Source organism: Betta splendens, chromosome 10, assembly GCF_900634795.4.
Source record: "Betta splendens chromosome 10, fBetSpl5.4, whole genome shotgun sequence".
Taxonomy (NCBI): domain Eukaryota; kingdom Metazoa; phylum Chordata; class Actinopteri; order Anabantiformes; family Osphronemidae; genus Betta; species Betta splendens.
Window position 1 is genome coordinate 17,538,860 of NC_040890.2, and position 13,365 is coordinate 17,552,224.

A 13,365-nucleotide genomic window follows, 5' to 3' on the forward strand; every position below is an offset into this window, starting at 1 on the left:
ACAACCCTGTGCTCTTGTGTCGCCGCAGGCGCCGACGGCCTGATGGGGATCTACCTGTTCATGATCGGCGCCTACGACCTGAAGTTCCGCGGCGAGTACAACCGGCACGCGCAGGCCTGGATGGACAGCGGCCAGTGCCAGGTCATCGGCTCGCTGGCCATGCTGTCCACGGAGGTGTCGGTGCTGCTGCTCACGTACCTGACGCTGGAGAAGTACATCTGCATCGTGTACCCGTTCAAGTACCTGACGCCGGGCTGGCGGCGCACGGTCTCCATCCTGCTGGGCATCTGGCTCTTCGGCTTCGTCATCGCCTTCCTGCCGCTGGTCTGCAAGAGGCTGTTTCGCAACTTCTACGGCACCAACGGCGTTTGCTTCCCGCTGCACTCGGAGCAGCCGGAGACGCTGTGGGCGCACGTTTACTCCATCGTCATCTTCCTGGGTGGGAACGCGCTGTCGCCGCTGGGGACGCGCCGCCGTGGTCCGGACACTAACGTGCGCCTCTGTGCAGGTCTGAACCTGGTGGCCTTCCTCATCATCGTCCTGTCCTACGCCAGCATGTTCTACAACATCCAGAGGACGGGAACGCAGACCACCAAGTACAGCAACCACATCAAGAAGGAGGTGACCATCGCCAAGAGGTTCTTCTCCATCGTCATCACCGACTCCCTCTGCTGGATCCCCATTTTCATCCTCAAGATCCTGTCACTGCTGCAGGTGGAGATTCCCGGTATAGTAGACGCACCGTGACCTCCAGCACAGTTGTCCTTTCCTAGATTTAATGCAGGAAGCGCTGAAAAGGCTCCGCTAGTCGCAGGTGTGGGAGACTTTCACATCTTGGCTGCTTGTTCTGGGATTGATTTCAGGATCTTATTGATTTTACTTGAAGCTCTTTGTGGCTCGGCTCCAGGCGGCCTTTTCCAAAAGCTGCCCACTCTTCTGAATCCTCCACTTAAACTAGAGGGGATCATGTTCTTGGCAGCGGAGCTCCTCGTCTCCGCGCCGGCCCGTGTGAAGCTCAAAATCACTTTTAAATCCCACCCGCTTTGTCGGATGCTTTAAACCGTGTTTGATACCAATAAACAGCGAAGCCATATTAGTGGCTCCAGCAGAAACGGACAATAATCAAAATAATCTTCTACCTTATTGTTATTGTTTTATTGTCAGAGGCTGTTCAAAACTATCACTTTTAATTTCCCTTCAGGGAGCGATACAGTTTATCTCATGTTATGTTATTGCTTTGATAATAACTTGTTAGATTTGCCAGAAGGTTTGGAGGATGTTTTTAGATACTTTACATGCAATTGCTCTTATTTATATCTTATATCTTATTTACATTTGGCAGATTTATGGATTACAGTTAGTTTCCAATGTTTTACATGGTTTGACACAACTGGTCAAATATATTCAGATGCTTTCTATGGAATATAAATAAATAATACAATATAAATAAGTATTTAAAGGTTTTGTTTAGTTTTACTGTCCTTAACTTGTACTGTAGTAGTAGTAGTAGTAGTAGTAGTAGTAGTACCTCTGTGACTCTGAAACAAGGCGTTTTCACTGATGAGCACCGTTGCTGTGTGTCGTCCTCTTCCCGTCGCCAGGCACCATCAGCTCCTGGGTGGTCATTTTCATCCTGCCCATCAACAGCGCGCTGAACCCCATCCTCTACACGCTGACCACGCGCCCCTTCAAGGAGACCATCCTGCAGGTCTGGGCCAACTACCGGCAGAAGAGGCCGCTGCTCAGCGTGCAGCCGGCCCATCCTCCGTCGCTCACCTGGCAGGAGATGTGGCCGCTGCAGGAGAACAGCCTGGCGCTGAGCCCGGGGCTGCAGGCGGAGGCCGCGGGCGGAGGCTCGCTGGGCGCGCCCACACGCAACCACGTGGACGCACACAGCAGCCAGTAGACAGACTGAGGAACGGGCTCGTCGTGGCAGCGCCTCCACCTGTTCAACGTGACGTGGGCTCGGTGTTAACCTGCGACAGAGGCACTTTTTCTGACAGCAGTCCGTGTTTTGTATTGGGACCCCTCTCTGTGGTTCAGAGTCATTAGTGTTCATTAGTGTTGTGGAGGAGCGGTGTGCATGCTTCGCCCGGGCAGCTGAAGTCGGCGCAGAAGCCCCTCGAACGGCTGCAGAGCTCCTCTAATGAAGACCGCACGCTGCGCCCAAACATCTCTTATCAATGCGGAACAGAAGCCGTGTTCCACTTACGGGGAAGCTTTTGTTCCACCGCTTTCGCTGCTCGGTTTAATTTCCCACAAAAGGCTTTTTCATCATTTCTTCTAAACACGATACGGGAGCTGAATAATAATCTACTCAAAGTTACATTTGGAAAAATAAAAAGTTGTGACTTCTAATAATAATGATGAAACGACGACGATGTGGTTAAACCAAGATGAATGTAAGCGTTTCTGCCTGAGCCCGTCGTCGTTTGCGTCCCATCGAGGTGTAGCTGGCATTTTGTGAAGCACTGGAGCGTACGCTCAATGATGATTTTTATAGATTATTGTCACCTTTTAACATTTTCCTGCAGGAAATACTGCGCTCCAACCTTTTTCCTAGGAGCTACTGATAACGTTGACATGGACGTTCATGTCCGTGCTTTTCTACAGCCTCCACTCTTCGCTCCTGGACGTTCCCCTTCACCGGTTTGCTTCAATCCCTACCTTCGTGACAGCTGCCTGGAGCCATGTTACGTCAGCCACGGGACTGGAAGTCCTGGTTGCATCAGCTGTGGCTCTTATTGGTCAATGAGGCTCGTAGAGGTACATCATTTGTACTGCTCATTTTAGTTAGTCTGAACCTGGAGCTTCGATGCCAACAACTCTGGAGAAGCACAGAACGAACACACTCCTGCTCATGCGGATGCACTGTCGAGGAACATTACACCTACAATAAATATTGTACTTTTAGTCGCTGCTGTAGCAAGTTTCATTGATTGGGGTTGAAGAGCTCAGCAAAAATTCTGCGAGCGGCGAGTCTCCTGTGTAGCATAATCACCGCCCTCTGACTCTGTTTCCATGCTTTAGGTTCTGATACTGAGACATTACAAGTCTGTTCTAAGAGAAATGTCAATAAAATTGAGGTGAGGGAAGGAATGGCGACCTGATCTGATTCTTTGATGCTGGCGGCCCTTTTCTCATTTGTTTCACGCATTTTGTGCCTTTGAGTTTTGTCTCAATGTGTTGAATGTGCGTTTGGACTCAAAGCTCCGTGGTCGCTGAACAGTCCAATTATCTGTCCATTATTTTGTCATTGATCCTGAATGATGCTGGTTTAGCAAACCTACTGTGGGAACCAGGCTCAGGCTGCATCCAGTACAACAACTCCTGTACAGTTGTAAATGAGTGTTTATTCAGATTGGGACCTGTTTCCCCACTACTTGCAGTAGTGCTATTATTTATGCAGGCACGGTTATTAAAGCAGCCACAGATTTGATGGAAATTACTTCAACCAACAGAGAATGAAGAGACAATAACGCTTTCAGGTTGTGAATCCACAGACTCCACGGGTTTCCTCTTTGTTGTATGACTAGCCCACTGTTTGTAAAATTAGATTAAAATTGAATTATTGATAAGACAGACACTAATATGATTAAAGAGTTTCTCGAAAACAGGAAATCTGCTGCTAATGTTTTAAAAATTTGTTGGAGTACAGAGAATGCAGGATGCACATCAACATTTAGTTTTGCTTTGAGGCAACAAAAATTATTAGGAGTATAAATTACATGTTGATGCTTTAACGAATGCTGCAGAGGAAATTGATTTTGGTGAAGGGCCACGTTTGTGTGTGTGGTAACCCTTGTTTTGCACACACACATTTCAGCACCATCCAATCACAACAGTGACTGAGCAGAGGAGGTTCATTCCTCAAAGGTTTGACATTTGCTGTTGCTTTTACTAATGAAGAGTTGAATCAGCTGTGTGGGGAAATCACTTTGGAAGCGTGAGTTTCATGCTTCCAGCAGCAGGAGGCCCTGCCTGTTTGAAATCAACTGTAGAGGGGAGCAATTAGCATCAGCACAGTCAGACAGCACCGCTTAACAATAGACACAGAAAAGAGCAACAGCAACAGAACAGTTTGCGCCGCCTGCAGGCAAATACTACAACAGCTGCATGTGATGGATTGATCCCAGGCACCAGACGAGCACCAGAAGTAGCTGCAGGCGGCTGCCAAGTCATGAAGGTTTTTATCTGTATGGCCCTGGGGATTATGTGAGAGACAGATTATTAAATGGAGGGTTTCTACTAGAGGTTGGTGTGTAACAAATTCTGCAAATAGAACAAAATGTATAACAGATACAAAACAGCAATAGAAACAAATAGGTGAATTTGATAAATTATTTTCTTGTGGTCATGCACAAATTAATAATAATACATAATCAATTATAAATGATTGCCAATATGTTGAAGCTGTAGCATATTGAATAATCTACTGATACTTAAGCTTCTTCATGATGTGAAATGTGAATCATTTCTCTACTATCCAAGTGTAATGCTCACCTTTTATTCTGTTTATTGTCCTTCAAACGTTCTTTAGCACTTTTGCACCATTGAAGGAGGTAGTTACAATTTGAGAGTTGTTGCAAAGAGGGCAGCAATTTGTTTCTGTATCAGTGGTGTCTAGGAATTCCCCAGCTGGTCTGGTGGTTTCATCTTGGGCTCTGCTTCACATCACCAGTCCCTGTAGAGTAAATGTAAATGGACAGTCTCAGTCATTCACAAGAACTTTCAGATCTTCTGTTCAACAAAGAGCAAAGTCCTGTGGCAGTTGACTTCTTCAGACATTGCAAATATGTGAGACATGCTACAATAGAAGCTGCATTTGTTTTTATGAAAATATTGATTTGATTTGTGGATTTATTGTATGTTCAAGCGTATGTCACCATTCATATCGTAACTTTGTCGATTGATTTTTCAATTGATCTGTGTTGTACAATAAATGTGCCCATGAAAATATTGTTTTGTTTTTTGTTTGCATGTTTTAGTATAATATGCTTGACAACTTATAATAGCTTATTTATACATATAATGTATTATAGTTAATTTAACAGCATGCTTTGAACAAGTTAAAAATAAGTTTAATGTAAGTGGAGCCATTAAATTTGGACCAAAATGGAGGAGTTGTTGTTTGCATCATATTGGTGGGGAATAACAAGGTACATTTACTTACGTATAACATTTAAGTACAATTTTGTCATATATATTTATACCAGAAGACTTGTTCCTCTTACAGTAAGGTGTTTTTTGCTAGGACAACCTCATTACATGCCACTAAACGTCACTAAATGTTACAAACTACCTGACACCTGACGGAATAAATGAAAGTATATGATGGTTATTATTATGTGTGAGGTAAATATCGGGTCATCTTCAACTGTGTTCTATTTATAGAGCGAACTTCCTCCGTTTAGTCATTCGTTCCCACCGTCGGTTTAACCCCGGACGTCCACTGTAGAGATCTGCGCATGCGCATGTGCCAGGCTTGTGGAGCTCTCTGACGCCTCTGTTATGAGGCGTGTTTTGCAAAGCTGATTTTTGCATGCGGATTGTGCGGATAACACGGTTTCCCCACTGACAGCGAAGCGGCAGCACCAGTGCTCCAAGGCGGCTGGTTTCAAAGAGAATCAACTGCTGTCTGCTAGTGAGCTCACGCTAGCTGACGCAGAATGTTCCCAGCTGGAAGATATTCATGCCGAGGTACGTCAGCTAACTAATAGCTAGCTCCTTAGCTCATTTAGCTGTGCAATGTGTAAGTTTATTACTGCCTTTATTTTTACCAATATAGTTACTACTTATTTTTACACAACAAGGTCAAGTGTTGAAACGCGTTTGTTTATGTTTACAGCTGCTTGTCGGCTTTTTGCGTGCTAGCTTTAGCAGTGGCAAATATAACCCAGCATGCTCAGTGACATTAGCATCGAGCTAAAATGTAGGGTAAAGTTCATCCAAAATATGGGTCACTTAAACAGTGTCCTTGTCCTTGATTTAAGCACTACTTTACGTTGTTTTGAGAAAGTAACTAATGATCTGTGCTTTCTGGACGTGGTTTTGTAATTTAGTAAAATAGTTGCTATCTTAAAAGGATGTTTATGTGCAACATTGGACCTTGAATCCAGCTTATCAGGAGCCACAGATGTTATTATGCTAGCTAACTAGCTAGCACGGTGCTACCAGGGCAACGTAGCTACGTGCTGTTTGTCAGGTTCACAACGTGATCTGCCAGAAGAGCTTTGCGTTTCCTCCTGTCTCTAGTTTGGCATTAGATGCAGCCAAATCTAAATGACACACACACACACACACACACACACACACACACACACACACACACACACACACACACAGGCATCATTTTCAACTGGTTTTGACTATTTCCTCCCTTTCAGCCCATAGGTGTATCAGGGCTTGGAAAAGTGTCCAGACAGAGCACTTTGCCCCTCAGGTGTACACAGCACTACACAGAAGGACATGTTCGTCAGCATCGGTACCTCGCATCACCACACACTACACCGTCCACCCTCGGGATAAAGATCAAAGATGGGAAGGTACAACTCAGCTTGGAATTACCTTATAGTACAAATATACATCAGCACAAACGGAGTCAAAAATGAACATTGCCGTCTCTTGCGTTTCTCTCCCAGGAATCGAAATGGAGAGGTTCGCGGATGAGGCAGATGTGGTGATCGTAGGTGGGGGCCCTGCAGGTCTGTCAGCAGCCATTCGTCTGAAACAGCTAGCCAAGGAGCAGAACAAGGACCTGCGAGTGTGCCTCGTGGAGAAAGCCTCGCAGATTGGAGCGCACACACTGTCTGGAGCCTGTCTGGAGCCCAGTGCCCTGTTTGAGCTTTTTCCTGACTGGAAAGAACGAGGGGTGAGTGTCTTGCTCATTTTTTTTTTTTGTCTCTGATGTGCAAATTTGTGGCCTTTTAGAACATGATGTTTACATTGGGTGTTCAGCGTTGTTTGTTTACAAGTAGAGATTAATTTGTGTAAATATTGTAAGTTGTACTGCAAACTACACATTCTACTCTAAAGGCTGACTGTTAACTGACACTTTTTTGTTTTTTTTACCTCAGGCACCTCTTAACACTCCAGTGACTGAAGATGTGTTCAGCATTTTAACAAAGAGTCACAGAATACCTGTCCCAATGTTACCAGGTAAAAACTTCTGATCTTCAGTTTTTTAAAAAAAAAAGCATATTTAATCACCCTATTATTTTCAGTCTGCACTGGTCCTTCACTGGTTCAACTGGTTTTCACCACAGAACATGTTTTATCAGCATTTCTACAGTTTTGATCAAAGATAAGAATCACGTTTATATGTTATCACTATTGTGCTGCTGGGGGAAAATACTTTAACTGTGTCTACATTTAAGGGCCACCTTTTCACTTTTACAAGGACATAGTTTTACCGTCATTGTTAAAAACGATCAAGGGTAACGTAATAGTCTGCAGGTCTGCCTATGAGGAACCACGGGAACTACATTGTGAGGCTGGGTAACTTTGTGCGCTGGCTGGGGGAGCAAGCCGAGGAGCTCGGAGTGGAGCTGTACCCAGGTTATGCTGCTGCTGAGGTGAGTTTATCAACGTCTGCACTGACAAGGCCATGCAATATATTTTAATTAAATGTTTACAGTCTCATAAAATAATAAACATGGTGTCTATTGTGTTTGTCAAGGTTTTATTTCATGAAGATGGAAGTGTTAAAGGAATTGCAACCAATGATGTAGGCATCGCCAAAGATGGCTCCCCAAAGGTAGTGTACAATAACAGGTTCATAGCATTTGATCAGATTATTATGTGGTTATCTCTGTGCTATTGATCACTTATTTTATAAAAGCACACACTTAGTGTGGGAGCACCCAGTCTCGTGAAAAGATATAACGGTATAAAGAGTAAACGCAATATATTAGGTGATTTTTCTGTAATAACACCATTTCACTGATATGAAATTTCAAGTGTACCCTGTTACATTTGGCTCATTCTCATTTGTGGATTGTACTTTTACGCACTGTTGCTCTATTTACCCAGGATGTGTTTGAGCGGGGGATGGAGCTCCACGCCAAAGTCACTTTATTTGGAGAGGGCTGTCATGGTCACTTGGCCAAGCAGCTTTACAAGCAGTTCAACCTACGTGAGAGCTGTGAACCGCAGACCTACGCCATCGGCCTGAAGGAGGTAAATAATACGTATTTACGTACAGTCATAGTAGGAAACAAATACAGTAACACAGGTATGGTGAACTATAATGTTCGCCTCTACCTGTGTTGATCCTGCTACCTCAAATGAATCTATAAGCATGGCCATGCTTATAGTTGGTGTCATCTTTCATGGTTTACTGCATTTCCAAACTAAATATGTGTCACCTCTCTCTTAGCTGTGGATGATTGATGAGAAAAAGTGGAGGCCGGGCAGAGTGGAGCATTCTGTGGGTTGGCCCCTAAATAGAAATACATATGGGGGATCTTTCCTGTATCACCTGAATGAAGGAGAACCATTGGTGGCCTTGGGTTTTGTGGTGAGTGCTGTCTGTCAATGATGCAATAACTGAAATATTATTACAGAGCTAGTAATTTCATAGAAGTGGACAGTTGTTAGAGGTTTGTCCCATCGGGCCACTTTTCCAGGTATTCACCTCTGCTGACTGGGACCACCCCACAGTCATTGCTGTTCTGGACATGCTCCAACTAAGTCCTTGTCAAAGTCCCTCGAGACTTCACGCCTGCCAATTTGTACCCCTATGCCACATGTTGACTCAGAAATAATCATCTCTCAGACCTTGACATGAGCCACCTGCATAATCAGCATCAATAAATTTTCAGTGCTAGGAAATGTGAATGCATTGTTAGTGACTTTTCTAATGGAAATGTGATACCGGTCAATATTTTTGACACTTGTCTTTCGCTGTCTTATTTTGTATTATATAGTTATGATAAACAGAAAACAGCCCATAAAATGATAGTATTTATAATTTGTCAAAGACATGTTTTGCATGAACATTTTTTAGATTTCAAATTGACATGGTAGTAACCCAGAGTAGTCTTCCAATAATGCCGAAGGAGCTCTCAGAGGTTAAGTAGCTGCTGGCGGTTTTCCTTCACTGTCTGTCCAACTTGGCCTCGTAGCTCAGTGGGCAACGGCCAAGGAAATGAAAGGTCCCTGGATAAATCCCTGTGTCTGGCTCTAAGGTATATCCTAGCTCCCTGGACACCTTTCCATGGCGGCCCGCTGCCCCCCCCCAGGGGATGGGTTAAATTACATTAAATTACTTAATCACCTGAATTTAGATATCTCCACTAAGTGCAAAGAAGGTGCAATGTGATTTGTCATAAATATTCGTATTGACCTTGTGCCCAAACCTTTGATTGTTAGTGTGTCAGCAAACCACCTCTCTTTCACTCCAGGTCGGGCTGGACTACTCCAACCCCTACTTGAGCCCCTTCAGAGAGTTCCAGCGCTGGAAACATCATCCGTTTGTGGCTCGTACTCTGGAGGGAGGCAACAGGATTGCATATGGAGCCAGGGCCCTGAACGAGGGAGGATTACAGGTACGTGTGCACTTTTTAATTTCATTATCTGTAATAATTGCTGGCTATTTACGCTGATTATCAAACAAGCTGAGCACTTGCTGTCATATAAGACAAATGGCAGCAGGACCTAATCTTCTAATAAGATTGAGTACGTGTGCAGCTCTGCCAGTGGGGAAATCATTGAATGTACTTTGTTGGTTTGTGTAATACATGGAAACTCTGTGTGACTCCATTAACAGGCCTGTTTCCATGAGGAGCATGTTAAAATGTAATCCCACTTTGATGTAAAATAGGGCCATCACTATAGTTACATTTAGAGTCAGATCTACTCTACACACTGATAAGTGTTGCTGGATTTTGCTGATTAAATCAGTCGGATCCTTTACTTTGTGTCTGTAATTGATTTAATGGCATCAAATGCATTTGTAATTAATCCTGGATCTGTCTTGGTTTTTAATAATGGGACTTCTAAAGCAATGATATATGTATTGTGCTGTGAATTGTCACAAATGCGATGTTGTTTCCACTTTAATTTACCAAATTAGAATAAAATATGACTGATGATAATACATGATGATAGACTGATGAAGTGTAACGACACAGGAATGAAATGTGGAATTGATTCTACGCAGACAATAATAAGCTAGTGAATTTTAGAAGTGATTTAAAATCGCTCATAGAAGCCAGTGTAATCTCACTTTATATTTACAGACACATTTATTGTCTGTAAATAGTTCAATTGCACTCATGCTAATGGCTTATTTGCTCAGGACTCACAACAGTGACCAGCACATTCTTGGAATGCAGTTTGAAGTTCAGACTCTCTGAAAGTAGAGCACAGCAACTTAGAATGGGCTTGAACTCTCCTCCTCCTCTCCTTCAGTCCATCCCAAAGCTGACTTTCCCGGGAGGGCTGCTGATTGGCTGCAGCCCCGGTTTCATGAACGTACCAAAGATCAAAGGTACCCACACAGCTATGAAGAGTGGCATGCTGGCTGCCGAGGCCATTTTCCCCAAAGTCACCGCAGAGAGCACGGATTCACAGACGGCAGGTACAGACTTTGAGAAGCCGTATATGAGCATAAATAGCGCCAGGAGGCACTGTGACGTAGTCACAAGCAATGCTTCAAAACTGGGTTGCATTGGGTCAAATGTCGCGTGGCAATTTGTCAGCTATGAAAAGGTCGATCAACTTTGCATAATGACAAAGTGATAAAATGCTATTGAAATTCAAACAGTTTGTCCTCTGGTAACAAAAAACAGATTTTGCCTATATTCCTAGTATTTTTGAGTTTGAAATCACCCTTAAAGCTGCTGCAACTCCACTCCAGTTGGAAACTGGTGCAGATCTAACACTGATGCAACAGTGGTGCACAATCACTACTGTGCCATGATCTATAAGGACATCCCACAGACTTGACTTGCAAATGCTTTCAGTGGACTGCCTTGAAATATCGTCATGCTTTTATTAATCCTGTAAATCAAGATCCAGATTTTCAGAATGGAACCTTTTGTGCTATAAATGCACAGATAAGTAATCACTGATCACTTATCACAATAGCAGGGCAGACATTCAATTAGATCCTGTGGTTGTGGTTTTCCTTTGTCTGCCAGGACTTCATGTACCTGAGTACAGTGAGGTCTTAAAGGGCTCCTGGGTGTGGAAGGAGTTGCACTCAGTGAGGAACATCCGGCCGTCCTTCCACAACTACTTCGGCCTGTACGGTGGGATGATCTACACCGGGGTTTTCTACTGGATGTTGAGGGGAAAAGAGCCGTGGACACTTAAACACTGTGGTGAGTTTAGCAGTGCAGAATCTTCAGACACTGGTTTAGACCTGTTTTCTTTGTACACCTGAGCACTTAGCTGTGCTCATACACATCAGCTGTAACGATATTAGTTATCTGTCATTTCAAAGCACCTGTGCTCGATCTGCCTCAGGTAGAGATGCCGACCAGCTGAAACCGGCTAAGGATTGTTCTCCAATAGAGTATCCCAAGCCTGACAACAAAATAAGCTTTGACCTGCTCTCCTCGGTGGCCCTGAGTGGCACCAACCATGAAGGGGATCAGCCCCCGCATCTCACGCTAAAGGACGACAGCATCCCCGTGAGCCAGAACCTGGCCTTGTACGACGGGCCGGAGCAGCGCTTCTGCCCAGCAGGTAAAAGCACCGTAGCCAGGTCACCGCGCTGCAGGCAGCTGCTGCTCAGGTTTTGCATTTCTGTGGTGAATATTTTCTGCTCAATTCTTAAGCACAGAAGAATGAATGGTTTGTTGTAGAAGTAATGAAATGTTTTAAACCCTCTGGCTGCTTCGTGTGTTTACCAAAGGTCTGTAGATAAATGACAGGAGAGTTTGTATTACTGCCACAGCCGATGTTTAAAAACCAACATTATTCAGTCTGACATCTGAGGTGTTTCTTTTTTTAGTACTTCAAAGGAATGCGAGTTGTTATTGGATGCGTTTGTTTCTGGTGCAGCTGTAGTGAGAAAAGCTCAAATCATTATTCTATCAGACCTAAACAATTTTCTCTGGTGGTTCTGCTAAGGAACCTGCCAATGCAGGCGCAGTGAGAGACTTCTGCACAGAAGATTGTGGTTGGATAAAGCAGGGGAGCAGTCACTGTGGAATCACGGTTCAGTCTGCAGCGTTGGGTTCTCCGGGGTATTTAGTTTTACCTTTGGTAGCCACTGTGTCCATGATCCTTCCAGCAGTCTGGAAATGGTGATAGTGCCACAAAGCAGCAGTGTTCTGACACCTGAGACCTGTAGAGGACTTGACTTCCTGTTGAGAATCTAAAAGCTGAATGGTGGTCAGAGGTTTCGTCAGGTTTATTTTTGCTACTAGATTTGTTCAGGGGAAGCAAACAGTAAAAGCTTGATGTAAGTTGTTTGGGTTTTTTCTGACCCGTGAGCTGAGGTGTCGTAAATAATTCATAATTCCACCACTTACTGTGAAGCAGCAATGTGGCACAAATTGTGGGGCAGGTTCAGCACAATCAAGAGAAGTTGCAGCTCTTGAATAGTATGTGCGACACAGCACACAATTTTATTTAGAAGTGCACATTGTTCACACAAACTCTGAAGTCTTTCCTCTCTATTTCCTCCCCAAACCTCACAGGTGTCTACGAATACGTTCCTCTTGAAACCGGAGATGGGATGAGATTGCAGATAAACGCTCAGAACTGTGTCCACTGTAAGACCTGTGACATCAAGGACCCAAGCCAGAACATTAACTGGGTTGTGCCCGAGGGAGGCGGAGGACCAGCCTACAATGGAATGTGAACAGAGTTTAGTTTTTTAGTCTTTTCGTGCTCAGAGATTACTGTAATGTACAGTGACACATTTAAGGTTGCAGTACTGACCAGCCATTGGTATTTGTGCCTAAATATGGAACTGAAAACGGTCGTGTAGCTGTCTGAGGGTATGAAGTAATATCCAATTAGGATATCAGGAGAAATGGCATTAAATTATACAGTAGGTATTAAGTTTAAATGTGGCCCATGGGTGATTAAACCCATTTAGTAAAACAGGACCAGATAAAAATGAAGTTGAGAGCAGTTGTTAGAACTGATACTGCTGTAACATTCACAGTAAGGCACCAGAAACTGTTCACAAGGGTTTAACAGTTGTGTAATGACAGTATTGTAAATACTACTAGATATTACAGTAAAGAACACTTCATTTGTTCTTATGGATTTATTAACCTCTGAAAAATGACAACAAAATGAATGCACAGTTTGCCCAAGGGCACCGTATCAAAATGATCACATGGAATTAAACTCTTCTTTGAACTTGTGTAGTTTGTCAGTATTCATACAGTAAAGACACTG

General features: G+C 43.8%; 2 protein-coding genes across 4 annotated transcripts in view; both read left to right on the forward strand.

The window, feature by feature from the left end:
• Positions 1 to 5,337, forward strand: part of rxfp1 (relaxin family peptide receptor 1) — a 33,618-nt gene extending 28,281 nt beyond the window's left edge. The window contains exons 16-18 of one of the 3 annotated variants that reach the window (XM_029165266.3): positions 29 to 439; positions 509 to 727; positions 1,602 to 5,337. In XM_029165266.3, the coding sequence (XP_029021099.1) occupies positions 29 to 439; positions 509 to 727; positions 1,602 to 1,906 (935 nt within the window). In that variant the 3' untranslated portion in view covers positions 1,907 to 5,337. Of the gene's footprint in view, positions 1 to 28; positions 728 to 1,601 lie in introns of all 3 variants that reach the window. The other 2 variants (XM_029165267.3, XM_029165265.3) reach the window with 2 other exon arrangements.
• Positions 5,338 to 5,467: 130 nt separating this feature from the next.
• Positions 5,468 to 13,330, forward strand: etfdh (electron transfer flavoprotein dehydrogenase). Its single transcript, XM_029165347.3, has 13 exons — positions 5,468 to 5,700; positions 6,387 to 6,545; positions 6,642 to 6,871; positions 7,077 to 7,158; positions 7,456 to 7,574; positions 7,679 to 7,756; positions 8,032 to 8,178; positions 8,378 to 8,518; positions 9,405 to 9,548; positions 10,414 to 10,582; positions 11,145 to 11,327; positions 11,473 to 11,694; positions 12,654 to 13,330. Exons 1-13 carry the CDS (start codon positions 5,670 to 5,672, stop codon positions 12,815 to 12,817), a joined length of 1,869 nt encoding a protein of 622 aa, XP_029021180.1. The 5' UTR covers positions 5,468 to 5,669; the 3' UTR covers positions 12,818 to 13,330.
• Positions 13,331 to 13,365: the final 35 nt, after the last annotated feature.